This window comes from Festucalex cinctus, chromosome 7 (genome assembly GCF_051991245.1).
Source record: "Festucalex cinctus isolate MCC-2025b chromosome 7, RoL_Fcin_1.0, whole genome shotgun sequence".
NCBI lineage: Eukaryota > Metazoa > Chordata > Actinopteri > Syngnathiformes > Syngnathidae > Festucalex > Festucalex cinctus.
In genome coordinates this window covers 18,358,262-18,377,760 of record NC_135417.1, presented here as the reverse complement: position 1 = coordinate 18,377,760, position 19,499 = coordinate 18,358,262, and the positions used below count along the sequence as shown (strand labels likewise).

Here is a 19,499-nt window from a genome sequence, read left to right as displayed (position 1 = left end):
TAGCAGTCGGATTGATCACGTTGTACGTAGTTTCGTTTGACAGAGTTCATGACCACAAAGTAAGTCAGAAATGTTTATTGTTGCATTGTTTATGTGTATTTCCAACTTGTGTGCTAGTTTCGATGGCTATATACGGAGTTTAGAAGTGAACCGCGGGACGCTACAGTTCTGTAACAGTCGCCATTACCAACTGGCTATTTTACTGTTCTTGGTGGCCACTAGAGGTCCCCATAGACCAGTTAAACATTTACGTGCATTCAAGTGAATTCTAAATGACTGTAGTAGGTCATTTTGAGCAGTATAAATATAATACCTATTGCGTGGGCAATGTTTTCTTTGTGTTTGTCCTTTATGGAGTTTCTAAGGCATATAAATACTTATTAGTCATGTCATTGTATAATTTGTGTGACATCTAAATATTGTGCATCCCCTTATTATTGTTATTCTGATATTTCAGACTCTGTTTCATCTGTTTCATCTGTTTCATCCATTTCACCTGTTGCTTCAACCCGCTTGTCTCGACCTCATTGTCTCCACCTGTACCCTCATCTCCTGAATAACCAGTAAAGAATCAACAAACCACCATAACGCATTCTCCTGTATTCTGATCGATACACCATCCTGTGTAGTGTATACACCTTCCATGAGCCAGCATAATAGCCTCCCCAATAAATAGTAAACTAGTCATGATTCAAAGGTCAGTGTTGAAGTAATACAATATAACATAAAAAAAAAGGATGGTTACTGTAGGGCATGTTTTTAACTGGAAGGCATGTTAACTTATGTCAAATTCACAAACCCTTCATACAGATAAAAGTATCCGGACACTTTTAATCAATAAAGCAATGAGGAGCTAGTTGATATTTGTTATTAAATTACTTAAATGATACATAGGGAAATCCACATAAGCTTAAAGGTGATTTCATATTCCTGCAAGCAGAGGAACAACAACTACACCATTAAAGTCGTGATTGGATGTTGCAAGATAAGGCCATCAATCAAACAAAATCAAAACACTGTTTCTTCATATTTTTAATGTCTTAGTGATGAATGACTCAACATTAGTATTTTAAAATCCAAAATTAGCTACAATGATAAAATACATAAAAACATTTTATCTAGAGATCCCTGCCTCAAATGATGGGGCATGGACCTCGATGAGTGTGTTCTGACCACCACAGGTACACTTTAACATCCAAATGTAGGCACACTAAGAAGACACCGTGCTGTCCGATTGGCAATTCTGAATAGAACTAGAACGTTTCCTGTTTGTGCAGTATACATAAAGAGCATTGAGGGGAACACAGCAGACTACAGACACCAACAGTAAGGCAATGAATACTTGGCCAAAAACAGGATAGTCCGTCACCACCGTCTTGCCCTGAAACAATAGATCAATACGATTAGTAATCCGACTTGAGTGAGCAATGGTCATACAACGATCAGTCAGAGTCTGCACTTCCCATGTACCTGATCCATTTGTTGTCATTTGAATGCAGTAATTAAAAAAACAAAAACAAAGACAGAAATACAAAATTTGGTTTTCAAATTAAAGGACAAATATGAGACAGAACTGTTTGGCTTCCAAATGCCAGGCATTTACACACAAGAAACGCATTTTTGTGAGAAAAATGATTGGAACAGATACACCAAGAATAGCAAATAAGGTTTATTATTTAGTTGCATCTAGCCTGTGACCGAATGACAAACATTTACATTTTTCCTTTGTGAAGTATTTTTTCGGTTTCAATCCTAGATTTTTTTTTTTTCAGTTTCTGTTAGCGCAACTCCCTTCATTTCACCCATTTAGCAGGTAGAATGCATGCTCCATAGTGTTTAAGTCTGGAGATGGACTTGGTTAGTCAAAAATCCTCTTCTTCTTTCCGTTGAGGAACTAGTTTGTTGTTTTACCAGTATGTTTGGGGTCGTGAGCGGCATGATGAGGCTTTTTTTTTTTTCAAGCTCATCTTTGTATATTTTGTCGAATTGTAACCTGGCATTCTTATTCAGTTTGCTAAAGAGTGCTTTTCCTCTTTCTGTGCAGCCCCTGTACTTTTTCTTTGCTCATGAAGTCTTTGGCTAACAGTAGATTGTGATACCTTTAGTCCTTCCCTCTGAAGTCAGATGTTTCAGGCTCTTATTTTACTTCTCTCAAAACATCAACTGTCAGATGTATCTCAATTTTCGGTGCGGCGAAACACAATTCTGCATTGTTAGAGGCCGTCTTGCGCCTCCAGCGCATCTGGAAATTTGGTAACAGAAAGTAGACTGCGGTCTGGCTTAAGACCGGCACTTCTCAAATTTTGTGCTGGGGCAGGTGTAGTATACAGTCTTTTTGTGAATTTGTTAGTGTCATGTTTTGGGTTTGATTTTGGGGTTGATTTTTGTTCTCTTGTTTCCTTTTGTTTTTGTCTTGATTTGTTAGGTTTCCCTTGTGTCTTCCTTTGTCTCGCAAAGTGTAATCACATCCACTTGTGTTGGTCTTCCCTCCTCCGTGTGTCAGCCAATCAGTGCCCTCAGCCCCATGTGTCCTGTCCAGATGTGTCTCATTGTCTAATTAGTAAGTGTGTACTTATTCTGCATTCGAGGATTGTCGGAAGTCGGATATATCAGAGTTGTTTTTTCCCAGTTCTGACCTAAAAGCATTTGAGGCGAAAGTAAACAATTGACCAAAATGGCGGATTAAACAATAAATTAAACAACAGAGTGAATAAAAACAGAGATAAAATAAAACACCAGGCTGTAGTATGATCTCCTGTCTCCTACAGTTCATTTCGTCTACCTTCTCTTACCATAGCCCCGTCAACCGCTGTCGAACGCCCCCACAAGCACCCACCCCCACCCTCCTATCGAGCGCCCCCCCCTTCGACCGCTATGGAGTGCAGCTGTTGGAAACACTACTGTACTAAAAAAAAATAATAATAATAAAAAATAAAAAATAAATCAGGTACCAGTTTATGCAATACAACACACTTTTACATAAATCTAAACATAACTAAGGTACATCAATTTCCATATTGTGCTGTATCTATAAAACGTTGAAATCTGTAGCAAAAAATGTAAATGTTCTTTGCACACATTTAAACATTTTGAGAGTTTGTAATAATTAAGCAATAAAAGTTTACCAGCTCCTTGTCCCATGCTTGGTAGGTAGGGATCCCTCCTCTGATATAGTTGACAATATAGAAGATCAAAAGAAATATTAGGAGAAGGGGACTTATTATCCACCACATGATCTTCAGGTACCAGTTTGGACGGTGGCCAATCATGTCTTCTATGTCTTTTTCAAACCTACAAAAGCAGAAGATCATCTCATCAAGCATTAGATCACTGTTACTTTGTAACTGTTACATTGTATTTACTAAAAGGCAACATACACACCTTTTAATTCCATAAATGTAACTGACAGCCAGGACCTCAATGAGGACGACAAAGAGCAGGGAGAAAGATGCTCCATATTCATTGACCATGGTAAGCCAGTAATTTCCAGATGGGGTGGTAAAGGCCAGGCCGATAAGCAACAAAATTAGACACAATGTCCCTGAAAGGAAAACACAGAACACAAAATTCATGCACAGCCGAAGTGAAAGAACACTTTGAGAGTGCGGCCGGCCAGTAAAGTTTTGGACATCTTGGGTGATTAATATTAACATTAAATCACTAACGCATGGCGCAGACCACAACAAACACTGATACAGTTACAAGCCATATGCACAAAAAGGACAACAGTAGTAGAAACTGGTCTGAAAGCTCAAACGGTATTGGGAGAAAGAAGGGACTAATGAAGATGCAGAATTCATAACGTCCTTTGTGAGCTATTGGACGCAAAAGAATAGATAAAGTACAGTCTAGTGGTCACTTGCACCCATCAGTTACTATTGAGTGGTATGCCAGATCAATTCCCTATGGATGTAAATCAGTCATCTAGACTTGGCTATTTATGTATTAGTATTTATTTAAATTGAAAGGATATAACCTGACCCGGCTTCCGGCTTTCGTATGGTGGGAGAATACTTACATATGCAACATTACCTACTCCTGTCTCATCTTTTTTGTAAGCAAATGGGTGTTACTAAAGGACCTTGTGTGTATTGACTCTGGAGAGTTGTGAGAATGACTCATGCCCGTGAAAAAAAGGCTGCATTTAATTGGGGGAGTCGGTTGAGTAGAGATGGCTAAAAACGTGGTAACACCATGGCTTTACTCCTCATCGGTGTCATGACTCCTCGACAAATACGTTCTGAGAGCTATTATAAACTTGCTTTAATACAAATCAATGTAACAAAAACACATTTGGATGCAGTCTTTCTTGATAATCCAAATATATTTCTCTTTCTGAGCACCACAAATACAAAATGCAGCCTGTGCAGCAGCATAACCAGAAAAAAATACACATATTTGAAAGGGTTGGCTAAAGAAATACAAATATTTTAATTACTAAAGAAAAAAAGGGTATCAAACCGTATCTACTCAAGTCTTACCGTTTAACACCCCATTGCTAACTTTGGAGAATATCTTAAATTCTCGTAGTGGTGTGGTGATGCCAGTCGCGCTGCCCAGCATGCTGCCCAATCCCAGAAGCAGAAGCATGAAGAAGTATAGCACTGACCATAACTGAGGCAGGGGCATGTTTTGAATGGCTTCACTGTACAAAATGAAAGCAAGACCAACACCTTCTACTGCCTGAAACAGATGAGAGAGCGAGAGCGAGAGAGAGAGAGAGAGAGAGAACTGTTAAGTAATTAGACTTTATGACTTCACCTTGATTTAGCCCATCAGAATACAGTATTGTCCATTCAGATGGACTTTACTCAAGAAGTGGTAAAGGGTAACTACTGGCACGCATCAAACAGCTTTACTGTAGTTGTGACTATATACCGTACATAATCTTTGATGCTCTCTCACCCTAGCACAGGGGTAGGAACCTTGGTCCTCGAGAGTCACTGTCCTGCCCGTTTTTCATGTGTCCCTCCACCAATACATCTGATTAAATGAACAGGATAATTATCAGCCTTCCACGGAGCTTGCTGATGATCTGGGTCCATATTCCTAAAGATTGTTAGTGCAAAGACTTGCCTCCTACAGGCCAAATTCTAAGAACCATTTCTTAGAATTTCCCCTAAATGTTAGGAGTAGATCCTAGTAAAGATTAAAGCTATCCCTGAAGAATCCTAGCTTTTAGGGGAGCATTTAAGATCAGGGCCTGCATTTCTAAAGATTCTGAGAATCCTCTCAGAGAGCTCCTAGCTAAATCTAGAATGGAGTCTTAGCTTAGGGGTGATTCCAGACCATTCTCAGAGAACCCTGAGCAAGGAATGGACAGAAACTCCTATCTTTAATGAGGAGGTGTGGTTGAACCCAATTGGACACGGTTGCTCTGTCCAACGAACTCTATGCACAGTAATGACGTGTTTAAAATCTCATATTGCAATCTTTGCGTTCCCTCGCAATCTTTGCGAGAGAACGCAATTTTTTTTTCTTTTTTTTCTACCATGTCAACTTAGGGGCTCCGTAGAATTTAATTGAATATGAACGTTATGTAGAACACAATTGTTTGAAAAGAACTGTGGCATTCATCAGTGTACGTATATTAATTAACAAGACAAAACCATGCTTACAGTACTCCACCTCTAACAGTATGATCTGAAATTGCTAGTTGATTTGTTAATTTTGCAAAAATTGACACATGCAGTAGCAGAGGAGCTTTCTCTCCAACAGACTCATATCTATATCAGGCACTAACCATACATTGATAAAAGCAAAAACCATTGATTGTGTTATAACACCAATGGGAGAGAAGTAGAACGATGAAGAACATACCGTGTCTAGTTCATCATTTAGGTCACAGGTTTCCAGTTTATTGCCAATTTCAGCAAACTGCTCCGGGTATGTTGCATTGAGGGTTTTAATCCAGTCAAACACATTGTGCATGTCGATGGTGTCCTCTGCCAGATTAAAGGTATTTAGCAACAATATACGCGTCCTGGAAGACAAGACAGAAGACAATAGTGCTGTTGACTCTCTAAACGCAGACCTTTGACAAGTACTAAACAGTACCACTATTACCTAAGACTAACACCATCAGTTATTGTATCAGTTGTTGTATGAACCAAGGTCAGACTTGCTCTGACTACGGCACATTTACACAATGAATAAACCATACTCACCTCTCCAAGCAGTTCTCATAGTTAACTGTGGCTTTAAAGCCATAGATGGAAAAGGTGACGATGGAAGCAAAGATGGAGGTTCCACTGTTGATGAAGGAGACAATGAAGGCCTGACGCTCAAAATTGTTGTTGTACTGATTGTAGCTAGAAAAAGCTATGAGTGAGCCAAATCCCAAACCCAGAGAGAAAAAAATCTGAGTGGAAGCATTTATCCATGCAGTGGGATTGGCCAGTTCTTCCATCTAAAAACATGTACACATATGGGTCAATATGTACATAGTATAATCAGGCACAAGTTGTATATTCTCCTTTGCTATAGGAAAACATGCAGTATGCCAGTACCGATATCTTTTGTTCGTCTTCCGATCATGTAATAATGGCATAAGAAGTATTAATACTTCCTCACCTTGGGGGTGAACATGTACGTGATACCATGGATGGCACCAGGGAGAGTCAAACCCCTGATGAGGTAGATAACGAGGACCACATAGGGAAATGTGGCAGTGAAGTAAACCACCTGCAGACATAAGAAAACAAAAAAATGTTCATTCCGTCAATCCGTTGAAAAGTTGTGCACTTGTTTTGCGTTGGTTTGGGTTTCTATGCGACACAATCAAAAAGAAGGACCAGCCTCAACAAGGTGTATGACGAGAAAAGAGTGTGAAAAAACAAGATTATAAACAGGAGAAAAATGAAGTAAAATGACTCCTATTTAATTATTCATACACGCTTGAGGCGCAACTTTTCCTACCTTCCCAGATGACTTTACGCCATGGATAATGAAGAGGTAGGTAACCATCCAGGCCAGCAGGAGACACAAAGCCTGACCTGTTTGAATGCCTCCCTTCTCTTCGATAGAAGAAGAAATGTCCAGTGTTTCTCTATAAAAGAAGTACTGCGTTGAAGAAGCCTTTCGGCACTCTTCGAGTGGTCCTGTCAGGTTGGCATTAACAGGGCAATCTGACCAGGGCAGGACAGGCTGTGAATGCAAACCATTGAAATGTTATTGTTAAGGACCTGATGAGGTTAGAATTCCATATAGGGTATAATTATATCCAGTAATTTTTTTTATTTTTTTTTTACTAGCTCACTTGAAATGAATTCAAGAGGTACCAGAAACTCCATGCATTGATGACGTTGTAGTAGAGGCAAAGATACAGGGATGCCACAACACTAGCAAGACCTGAAATAACAGATACAAGGTGAAAGGAAGGCTTTATTTATTTTATGTGGCTTGACTGGTAGAAAATATTAATTAATTAGTATATTGGATACACGCATGACCTGAAAAATACACCTCTATTTTGATACATTTCATTTTTATGGCTACAATTTTTACACACGTTACGGTTATCTAGGAATGACATGTTCAGTTACCAAATTAATTGTAGACAAAACAAAATGTTAACTTTTTGCTGCTTTGAACGGCATACATATGTGTACTATCCTTTTGAGATGATTTCTTTTAAATGTGCGTGTGTGTTTTTAAACAGATGTCTGACTGATAGTCTGCCCTGTGATTGGCTGGCAACCAGTTCAGGGTGTACCTTGCCGCCTGCCCGAAGACAGCTGAGATAGGCTCCAGCATGCCCGCCCGCTACCCCCGTGAAAGGATAAATAGTTCAGATAATGGATGTATGGACTGATAGTCATACTGTATAAAAAAATAAAATATTGACACAGATGACAATGTAAATGCTCCGAGACAATCGCTAGAAGTGAGAAAAAACACCTGAACTAAACATCACTAGTACTGTGATTGACTAAATGTAGTGGTCAAATTTCATAAATATGCATGTGTTTAAGCATAGCAATAAAGACGATTCTTCTACAGAGGTAATCATTGCAGTCTGTTTCATCATACATTGGGCAGAGCCTAATTTTTGGTCATCTAAGTGGTATTATTTGTGTCCATAAAAAAGTATCTCTGCACGCACATGGCTGACATGGGTCCTACCTGGAATGTCTCTGGTTGGTAATATGTCGATATATAGTATCAGAGTATTTTTCACGAGTAGCCGGTACCGTACAGATATAAACTATTGGCATAAGTGCTGTTATCAGCGATCAGTTCAACCCTAATACAAATCACATTTAATCTCTTGTTTTTTTCCTGTTACATAAGTCAAGTCATCTTTATTTATATACCGTTTTCAAACAGTCCCAACAATAGAACCTCCAAAGTTCTACAGTTTGAGTTCAATCATATTTTTGGGATTTAAAAATGCCTCAGAAGAGGAGGGTCAATCATCATGTGAGACAAACTTCACATCACTTCAGTATATTTCAATACGCTTCAGTAAGCGTCACAACTCAAATGGGTGTTTTTCTGTGTGATTCCACCATATAAGGGGACGAGTGATGACAATGAGGAAAAATGTGATGATGACCATAGAGCCCAGAGAGGTTGTCATGATACATGTCTCTGCTGTGGCTACATAGTACAGTACTGTATGGCTAAAGTGACAATAAGTCAGCATTGTTGATAAAAGAATAATTATCTACACCACAAAGTCAGCTGAGTTTAATGCAAATTAAAGTATAACGACTGACCTCCCAGGCATATGCCCCCACTTAGGTAGTGTGACAATCAGTGGTACTTTAACTTTATCTGCTTGTTGCAAGTTCACTAACGTCCAAATTAAGAATATTACAGCAGTTAAGTAGTTGATTATTAGGGGTGTTAAAAAAAATCGATTCGGCGATATATCGCGATACTACATCGCGCGATTCTCGAATCGATTCAATAAAAAAAAATCGTTTTTTTTTTTGGTTTGTTTTTAAGAGCTCAGAATTGTTCATTCGGTAGTCTTACCGATTCAACGTCTTATCATCATTGCCTTTTTTTGTGTGTGTGTGAATCGATTTTTAAACTTCCATTTTTAATGGAAAAATATTCAACAAAATGTCTGACCGGGTTAGGATTCACACCTTGAGCATGGAAGAATGTTATATGAACGGAACATTAAGCCTTAATATTTTATTTTAATGCTGTTCAAACATGAAACAGATTACAACCTCTATAAGACTGAAATTTCAGATAAATAAATAATACATTTTCATATAAATCTTACACTCTACAAGCTTACTGATTAGTATTTTCTAAATTTGAATGAAAAAAAATCGCAACAATCGACTTATAAATTCGTATCGGGATTCATCGGTATCGAATCGAATCGTGACCTGTGAATCGTGATACGAATCGAATCGTCAGGTACTAGGCAATTCACACCCCTATTGATTATATTTCTAAACTGTAATGCTAATATGTTTGTTTCAAGTACTTACCCACACCTCCCAAATACGGGTTAATGGCAGACCAGGCACCAATGCTTCCCAAGCGCATCTTTTGACCAATGGCAAGCTCCATGTAGAATAAGGGCACACCCTCAATAAGAAGCATCAGCAGATATGGAATCAAGAAACCCCCTGTTGGAGGAAAACAAAGTGTAATGTTCATATGGAAAAACATGCATTGTTTAGCAATAAATATTGGATCCAAAAGTGTTTTGGTTACATCTGGTTGTAGCAAAGAGCATTTTACAAAAAAACACACACACACACACACACACACACACACAAAAAATGTCCAACTACATAAAAAAATAGCTTTATCAACCTGTAGCAGACTTGTACTTATTCATAAACTGTGCACGTGGCGGGGAATGTTAGATTGTAGCCAATCAACACCGAAGGTGCTTTGTTATTGATTGGCTCCTGGCTTGTCAATCACACATCTTGCGTAAGTGCTCTGAGTCCGTAGTTTACTAGTGTGGCGGCGGTAGCAGCAGCAGATTCGCGCATGTGTTCAAAGTTAACCAACAAAGGCAGAGAAGAATACAGGACCACCGAGCCGTAAAAGAAAGACTGTTTTTGAGGTTGCTGAATGGAGGAGACAAAGACTGAAAGACCGGAGCCAAACAAAAGTCATTTGGGGCAAGTCTTTTTAATCAATGGCGTGCGCTAAAGCAGCAGAGAGGTCTGAAGACGGATGCTTTGGTCGCTAAGTTTCTGTTGGACAGGTAACTTCAGTTTACTTTTTGAGTAAGAACTATACTTTATGAAGCTTGTTAAACATGTGAAGTTGTATGACACCAGTATGAATCAGACCACTGGTTGTAAACAAATACACGAGACTCCAGCGTAAGTTCCAGAGGAGGCGTTTCCTGCGTAAAAAGCAGGAAGGAGGGATTGTGTGCATTAATGAGAAAACCACAAACGGCCATTGGGCAACTTGTTCGCCACACAATCCTCTCTAGTGCCTTAAAGCAAGCTTATATTAGCTCGCAGGAACCTATCATTCTGAGTAGGGGTGTGAATTGCCTAGTACCTGACGATTCGATTCGTATCACGATTCACAGGTCACGATTCGATACGATACCGATTAATCCCGATACGAATGGTCACGATTCGATACCGATTAATCCCGATACGAATTTATAAGTCGATTGTTGCGATTTTTTTCCATTCAAATTTAGAAAATACTATCAGTAAATTTGTACATGTACACTGTAAGATTTGTATGAATATATTTATCTAAAACTTGAGGCTTATAACCGTGAGCCACTGTACACAAACAGTTTGCAATCTGTTTCACATTTGAACAGCATTAAAATAAAAATATTAAGGCTTAATGTGCCGTTCATATAACATTCTTCCATGCTCAAGGTGTGAATCCTAAAAAAAAAAAAAAAAAAAAAAAAAAAAAATCGATTCTGCCCATTATTGAATCGATTCGAGAATCGCGCGATGTAGTATCGCGATATATCGCCGAATCGATTTTTTTTTAACACCCCTAATTCTGAGACACCATGGAAGCTGATGCACGCAGACATATTTGCTTCTCCTTGGCCTGTAGGAGGCGGAGCTGTGACTTATGCCACTTTTCCATTAGCCTGAAACAGCACGGCACCACACCACACCGCTTGTCCCGGCACGACACCACACAGCCTCCGTTGCTTTTCCAGGCGTGTGGAGGGATGAGAGCGGGATCAATTGAACTGGGTTTCTGCCATAACATTTCATGGGTGACTCGTCTCAGCCACTGTTGTTATGGGGATTCAAAATACGAGTTGCCTGTGCATGATGTGGTGGCGTCACATAGCACATTTAGCACAGACCATCAAATGCGCTGAACCTTTCCCATCCAGATGAAAAAGCTATTTCTAGATTTAAAGCAGCGAAACACCAGCTCACAAGGGCCTACGTCAAGCCAAAAATACAATAAACATTTTGCATTTTACATCAACAATGAACCATTTTTACAAGTTCATATGGACCACGGATGAAATACTGCGATCATGATTTCACAACCGCGAGCGCTCTCGCTTTCGGGGACCCTGGCCTGGGGAAGCCCTCGATGCAGAGTGCAATTCGAGGCGTGCCGCCAAGCTGGGTGGACTTAAAAGTTTGACTCCACCCACATGGATTTTCGACCTGGAAACGCCTTCTTCTTTCTTTTGTGTTAAACTATTGCTCTGGCGACTTTGTGTGCCATTTTGACATCATGGCTTACAGTATTGTTCAAACACTTTATTGAACAAAGAAAATTAAAAACTGACTGAAACCCAAGTACTAACCTTAACGTCCAGTGATGCGCTATCTGCTGGGGACATGTTATACTGCACTTCGACGTCTTCCGTCAAACATTTAGTTAGCTCCGCCCCAACTGACTGATAGTTGAGTGTTTGTAATTTTTAATGCTCCATAATGCATTTTAGAAAGATAACTTTACGTCATAAGACGGCACATCACTGTTTGACCGCCAAAAACGTTTAATGACGTATGCTAAAATCCTAATGAATGCCGCCAAAAACGTTAATTGCTGTTAACTACGTCTAGTGCAACGTCTTGTGGAGCACTGCCTGGTCAATGAAGTTGTGAAATTAAAAAAACACTAACAAGCAAATGGCAGCATTGTATAGCTTTTCAATGGACTCAAGGTGTATGAAATTACAATGAAACATGACGAATCTGATGAAATAGAACGTTTTCAAGGATTACATGAATGGTCAAAGCCTTTGTAAAATTAAATCTAATTCACAGAGCGTCACTAAACAAAAATATTATGTCAAAGTCACTGTTTTCACAAAAAACTCGTTTTCTCATCTTTTTCTATTTTCGCTTATGTCACTCAAATTACCTACTTTCAAAAGGTGATTACTAAAGAACGGAAGAAGGTAGAAACGTGGAATCCAGTCTTTCATATGGTATCCACTATGTTTATGTAGTCATAGTGCACAATATTGTCTTTGCCTTGACTGGCACTGTCTTTTTTTTTTTTTTTTTTAAATATATAACGTTTGCCAGTCAAAGAGTTAAAACTGCAAATTTTGTTTAAAAACAAAACAAAACAAAAAAACCCTGTTCAAACCATTTTGTAAAATCCGTGTGGGCAGAGTCAAACATTTACGTCCACCCCGCATGGTGGCACGCCTCAAACTGCACTCTCACGAGACTGAGTGGCGAGGAAGCTGTTTTGGGCCACATAAGCATTTATTTGATTGTCTCGGTAAGGAAATGTCCATATGTAGCAATCTATCTGCTAGTATATCATATTAATGTACGAATGTATTTTATTTTTTTGTACTCTTACAGAGATGCCACTGCCGCTTTGTGTACCGCTTTGTGTAGCGTTTAGAAAGCAAGTTTGCGTGTTCGTTTCTTTACACAAACGCTATGTCTATGTGAACATAACAGAGAGTTTTGTTGAGAAATAAACAACCCCTTTTTTTATTTGAAGTTGTGTGCACTGTTTGACCGGCTTCATATATATCCATCTATCCAATTTCTTAACAGCTTGCTCCTCACGGAGCGGGGTTGCTGGAGCCTATCCCAGCTGGTTTTGTGCATTAGGCGGGGTAACACCCTGAACTGGTTGCCAGCCAATCGCAGGGCATATTTTTATATGTATATTATATATATTTATACATTATGTATTTATATTACATATATATTTATTATTTTATTATATTATGAATTATTTTTTTATTTTATTAATTTTTATTATTATTTATCTATATTATTATTATTAGTTATATATATATATATATATATATATATATATATATATATATATATATATATATATATATATATATATATATATATATATATATTATCACTGTATCGTCATATCGTGAGATAATCGTTATCGTATCGTGAGCCTTGTATCGCATGCCGTATTGTATCGCTGGGTAGCCTAAGGCTCCCACCCCTGCTCTACGAATATTTAAATGTTTAGGAAGCAAATGTGCACATAAGAGTTAAGAAAACAAACTGTGTCGTGTATTTGTCTTGTGCAGGAATGTTTTTATTCGATTGACATTTTTGCCGTTACCTTTTGTATACTTCACCCAGTGCAGTGTTTAACTTTAGCCACTAGGTGGCATTGCTTTCCCATTTATGACAGAGCCGTATGATTTATAGATTCTTGTTCTTGAGTTTGAAACAGAACTTTTTTTTTTTTTTTTAAACAAGTCTGTATAAACAAATGCAACAGTGTTAAATATAACGTGTCTATAAAATAATGAATATTATTCATGTTAGAAAAGAAATGTTTAAATAGACATTGCGATGCTACACAGTAAAGTTTACTCTAAACTGAGCCTATTTGGTCCCACTCTAAATAGGGTAAAATTTACACTTGGAAGAGAACCAAAAAGTCACTCAAGAGTTGAGGAACAAACTTACGACTTCAGTATGGGAGACAGTCAATCTACTACTCCCTGAGCCACACAGCTCCTGCTGTGTGTTAAGTATATCGCTGATGTCAGCTGGAATCTTCATAACTCCAAGAGTTTTACTATGATTTTACTCTTTTTCAAGTGTAAATATTAAAATTTTTCGTCTAGAGAAGCAGATATGCTGACAAGCGTCAAGAAGAAAAACTGTGTCCTGTATTGTCTTCTGCAGCGAATAAATACTGGAAAGCAGTAAATTGAGCGTCTTCACTTGAGCTGCATGTTGCACCGAGTTCATTCATTTGCAGTTTCACTCTATGGTTCAGCCCTATCGTTTACAACATTTTATTGAGGTTTACAGCTTGCTTCAGCTTTCTATCAACTCATTCCTGGTAAAGATTTGTTTGAAAATTTTACAACCCCAAAACCTGACATGACTGGAAGTGCTTCCTTCAGATTGCAGGGATATCTGACTCCAATCGGATTCCTCCTCAATTCCGATTTTTAGGGTTGATTGTCCAGACTTTTTATTTTATTTTATTTTATTTTTTTATGCAAACGTTCAAATCCGATCTGGCCCTGTTCAGACTGAGCCACATATTGACCCATCTCACAGGGTCTTTTGGTGCCGTTGGAGCAGTACACACAAACAGACAGACAGACAGAGAGAGAGACAGACAGACAGACAGACAGACAGACAGACAGACAGACAGACAGACAGACAGACAGACAGACAGACAGACACTTGCTTAGTGAATAGCGAATGCGAAACGGGCCAACCAAGCAGGAAAATTCACACCGCTCCAAATTTGTCACTCTGGGCTTAGCAATGTTTACCAAAAGCACGTTATTGGCTGATTTTGAAATTAGCGAAATAACGACCTCTTGGTGGACCACCGGGAAACTACATGCTGGTCCTGCCTTCTCAAGCTGGGCCAGGTCATCACTCTTCATCACTCTTCATCACTCTTCCATATTTCCATATTTGTTGACACATGAGTTAGTGGTGCTATTGGCCACGATCTCCAACTCTTATATACTGGGCGCCACTGGTTCTCAACCACGGTCCTCAAGTATCCCTATCCAGCCGGTTTTCCATGTCTCCCTCAGCCAACACAGCTGAAGATCGTGATCAGGCTTCATGCAGAGCTTGCTGATTAGCTGATCGTTCGAAAAAACTGTGTTGGCTGTGGGAAACATGGAAAACAGGCTGGATAGGGGGTACTTGTTTGGGACGTGGTTGAGAACCACTGCTGTAGGCTATACAATACAGCACAATATATTTTAGGAACATGTAAACAAACTAGATTTGGCAAACCACACTGACGTCTCACTACTCATTTGCACAAGCACGTCCTTATTAACTCATTTTCTCCCAAAAACGTATAAAAACGTTCTATTATAAATATTGCCATGGTGCCCAAAACTTATTTATACGTTTGTTTTTGTTTTTTTTAATGCTAGAACATACAGAAGGCTTTGATGCAGCCTTTGACTTGAAGAGGTAGCTTAAAGCGATTATAGTTATTACAAAAAAAAAAAAAAAACGGCCCGCAGGTGGAAGCAGAGTATGAGATCAACCAGGGCCATGTTGCAACAACCCCTTTTCCCCAGTGTTTTAAACACGTTTGTGAATAATGATGAAACTTTGCTATATTCTAATGCTAATTGCCGCAAAACGGAAACAGGTACAAATATACTTTTTTTTTTTTTTTCCTGAGACTCTAATCTTTCTTTCTTTCTGTTTTTATAGCAATAGAACACAACATTCTGTGGGCCTTGCAGAATCAGTCAAAATCCAGTAAAACAGCCGGGAGCAAAGGGGGTTGCTTCAGTGAGAATGGCTGGGAGTGAATGACTTAAGTTGTCATCTTCCATTTTTGGACTCATGTTTGTGAACAAATCAATATTTTGTGTCTCTATATGGTGTCACAGTTTGTTTTAACTGCTCGTGTAAGGCAGTGGGTTTTAAAATTTGGATTATCATTATTATTATTATTATAAGGACATTTTTATGATTTTAGGGATAAGTAAACATGCCACTATTCCCCCAACACGCAACAAAACACCGTAACAAAAAACGAGGGGAAAAAATGACATCGTCAAGTCTTACCTCCACCGTGCATCTGGCACAGGTATGGGAATCGCCAAACGTTCCCCAGTCCGACCGCATAAGAAACACAAGCCAACACGAACTGTAGGGGGCTGTCCCAGCTTTCCCGAGCATCTTTCGCCATATCCACACCTCAAGTGAATGTCTTTACTTCTGGCTTGTCGTCAACAGGTTGTGTGAGGTGTTTGAGCGCCTGCAGCATTATAACAGCGCCGTGATCGGAACTTGAACGGTGGCATAGGGCGGGTCCTCAAAGTGGCCACTTTATTATCCCAATAATAGTTTTATTCTGTTTTGTAACAGTCCGAAACGTAGAACGGGTCGCATCAAACATTTGGTGATTAGATTACTGTTCTGTCACAATACAAACACATGCATGAACACATAGGATATCTGTTTGTGTGTGCGCGCCAAGATTTTTAAACACACTTACTGAAGAAGCAGCTTAAAAAGGGGGAAGTGCATTTCACAATTTGAGAACAATGAACTGCAAGGCTCTGTCATGGTTACTTTTTAATCGCATGTGAGTGACATATGGTAAAAAGCAGTCAGCAAACCCCACTGACCCCAACAGAAAAATAAATTGACACCAAATCCACCAAAACCCTTCTGTGAATCAAGTAAAAAGGCACACAAAAAAAGTGCCACCAAACAAATGAGTGGTCACTGGAATTTTGTATGCTAGTAGTATACAGTAGATGTGTTTACCTTGCTCTGCAAGTTGAATTCTCGCGATATTTGTGAGTTCACAAGCTCCCGAGAACCCATCTTGTACCGAGCCCGCTGATTTTCCCCGATACAAACCATTGGCGGTTTGGACCAATCACAAAGCAATATTGAGTTTGGGGGTGGGGTATGTGGCTATGACGAAAACAAGAAGCGCCGAGACCGGAGGGGGGACAAACCAAACATAGTTACACAGTTGGACGAATGTGTGGACACTGAAATTAATTCTGTCCTCGCGGAATTACCCACTGCTTCCTTTTTGGAAACAGCAAGAAGTACTTTGTGCATTTTTAGCTGGATGTCCGTGCCTTTTTTTTTCACTACGACGACGACGACATTCACATCTGTTGCTGTGATTGGTCAGAACAAAAGTTTCAATCAGCTCGAAGTATGGTACAGAATGTTCTTCCTTTCCCAAGCAAATCACAGTGGAGCAGTCGCAGATTGATATTGTGGAGAACTCGCTTGAATTAATCAAAGTTATCAATCTGGCTATTGCCAGGTTATAAATGTGTATGCCAAATTGTACACTCTGCTCTATGTAGGATTTTAGCCAAAAATAGCTTTACGATGGCCTTTTTATTTGACCATTTATGACATATTCTAATTAGCAGATAAACACATTAGCTGTTCACAGTGAGTAGGTACCACTTCAAGCATCCAGTGTTAATTTCATTAGGCGTTTTTCCACTAACAAGCCCAGGAACTTTGAGTTCTGGGTAAAAGGAGTTCACTCAAAATTACCCAAAATGCAACTTGAAACGGAGCGAACATTGTCAGTACCAAATCTATTCCAGATGAAAAATTGGTTCCACGCATGCACGGCAACAAGCGCATGCGCAGAATCGATCACGTTTTACAACACTGTCTGATCGGTGCTACGCAAGTTCATTCATTTACGACACATATTCCTGCTTGAACATTAAAATGTTATAGTTTAATCTGTGGTCCATATTGTTTCAACAAATACCATAGAGGACGTTTAGATTATGTTTAAAATAGCTGGGACGGTTAGGTGACGACGAAGATGATTGTTACGCCATATAACACACCATCATCTTCTTCCTCCGCGCTCACGATTTTGGAAGCTGCGGCGAATGTAAACAAAGCACGGCGGCCAATACGTCAACGAAATGAAATTAGACAATTTTAGATGAAGCCTTGGGAACATGCGACAAGCAGATGCGCTAAAGCACATTTGGAGAAGCCAGCTTCATACTGTGAACTGATGAAACTAAAATTGAGTATTTTGACATAACAAGGGCAGTATGCATGGTGGATGAAGACACATCATTCCAAGACAAATACTTCCTAACCACAATAAAATTTGGTGGCGTTTCCAACTTCCATCATGCTGTGGGGCTGAATATAGCCAATGCCGGTACTGGCAATCTTGTTCAAGGTTAAGGATGCATGGAGTCCAGTCAATATCAGCAGATTCTTGAGATCAATGTTCAAGAATCAATGACAAAGTTGAAGTTTTGTCAAGGCTGGATACTTAAATACGACAATGACCCTAAACACCACTCAAATTCTACTATGGCATTCATGCAGTACAACGAACAGTCTGGAATGGCCACCACACCTGAATACTATTGAAGATCTGTGGTGTAATTTAAAGCAGGCTGTCCATGCTCAGGAACCATCAAAACTGACTGAACTGTTTGTAAAGAAGAATGGTCCAAAATACCTTCACCCAGAATCCAGACCCTCATTAGAAGCTGTAGGTAGCGTTTAGAGGCTGTTCTTTTTGAGAAAGGAGGCTCTACTAAATATCGGTGTACTTTTTCTGAACGTTCATGCACAGCCTATTTCTTCCATTACTACACCATCTAGTGGCCGAATGGACGAGGTTATTTGTCTGGTTAAAAACGCTCACTAGTACCTAGTGTTTGTTTGTTTGTTTATGTATTTATTTATTTATTTATTTATTTTAAAGACAATACATCACATTGAGCTTCACTAAAACACATGAAACGACGTTTTGAACATCCTCAAAACAAAAAAAAAAAATAAAATTACGGAAGTATATTGACTTGGGGGAAAAAAATCCTGTTTCTCTGACTATTTTTGGGGGAACTTTGTTTTGTTTTGTTTTGAAAAATTTTTGTTTTATTGAATATTTTTTTTCCCGTTGTTTTTCTGAGTAATTTCTTTTTCTGTTTTTAAAAAAATATATTTTTCCCATTTTTCAGAATATTTTTTTGTTTTTCTTAGTAATTTTTTTCTTTTTCTTTAAAAAAAAAAAATATATATTTTCCCCCGTTTTTCTGAATATTTATTCTCCATTTTTCTCAATAATTCTTTTCTGTTTTTTTTTTATGGTTTTCCCCCGTTTTTTGAGTATTTTTTTCTGTTTTCTGTTTTTTAAAGGTTTTTCCCTCAGAGATTAGAGAGCAAACCACAATACAGGATACACATTCATTCCTTTATTGAGAGCCAGTAAGTAAACATGACCATCTTATTTAGTTTAATCAAGTTTTATTTTGATATGGGTTTAAGGCACTGGGAGATCGTCCTGTCTTTGAGTCAGCTAGATGGTATTATTATTAGTTTGACGACCTTACGCAAGCACCTGAGGACTTTGCATTTGTTCAGGAGGAAAGCCCATTCAGATCTGCTAGATGTAGCAATGTTTGTCCAGGATCAGTTGGATAGATATGGCATGCTCCATGGATACAAGATGATGCATTTGAAATGCATTCAGGCTGGCTATGTGGTGACTCAAGAGACGATCAGGATACTGATGAAAATACTGGATCCCCATAGTGTGCAACTGAGGTGAAGGAATCGCCTTCAGCGACGCTTATA

General features: G+C 38.9%; 1 protein-coding gene across 2 annotated transcripts; it reads right to left on the bottom strand.

Annotated features, from left to right (window-relative positions):
• Positions 1–1,020: 1,020 nt before the first annotated feature.
• On the bottom strand, positions 1,021–18,523 carry LOC144022106 (sodium- and chloride-dependent transporter XTRP3A-like). Of its 2 annotated transcripts, none has more exons than XM_077526605.1 (11): positions 18,379–18,523; positions 9,456–9,596; positions 7,259–7,350; positions 6,919–7,146; positions 6,574–6,684; positions 6,168–6,409; positions 5,821–5,983; positions 4,482–4,683; positions 3,382–3,541; positions 3,126–3,291; positions 1,021–1,381 (listed from the first exon to the last, which is right to left on the bottom strand). In XM_077526605.1, exons 1-11 carry the CDS (start codon positions 18,401–18,403, stop codon positions 1,211–1,213), a joined length of 1,701 nt encoding a protein of 566 aa, XP_077382731.1. In that variant the 5' UTR covers positions 18,404–18,523; the 3' UTR covers positions 1,021–1,210. The 2 variants fall into 2 exon arrangements, with proteins under 2 accessions (XP_077382731.1, XP_077382732.1); XM_077526606.1 differs by having other exon boundaries at positions 18,274–18,416.
• Between the last annotated feature and the right edge of the window lie 976 nt (positions 18,524–19,499).

Coding starts and splice junctions, on each gene's coding strand:
- LOC144022106 (XM_077526605.1), bottom strand. CDS start 18,403: ATGAGGGTCTGGATTCTGGGTGAAG. Junction 4,684..5,820: donor TAAATGATGAACTAGACACG/GTATGTTCTTCA, acceptor CATCTGTTTCAG/GCAGTAGAAGGTGTTGGTCT. Junction 1,382..3,125: donor AAGCATGGGACAAGGAGCTG/GTAAACTTTTAT, acceptor CTATTGTTTCAG/GGCAAGACGGTGGTGACGGA.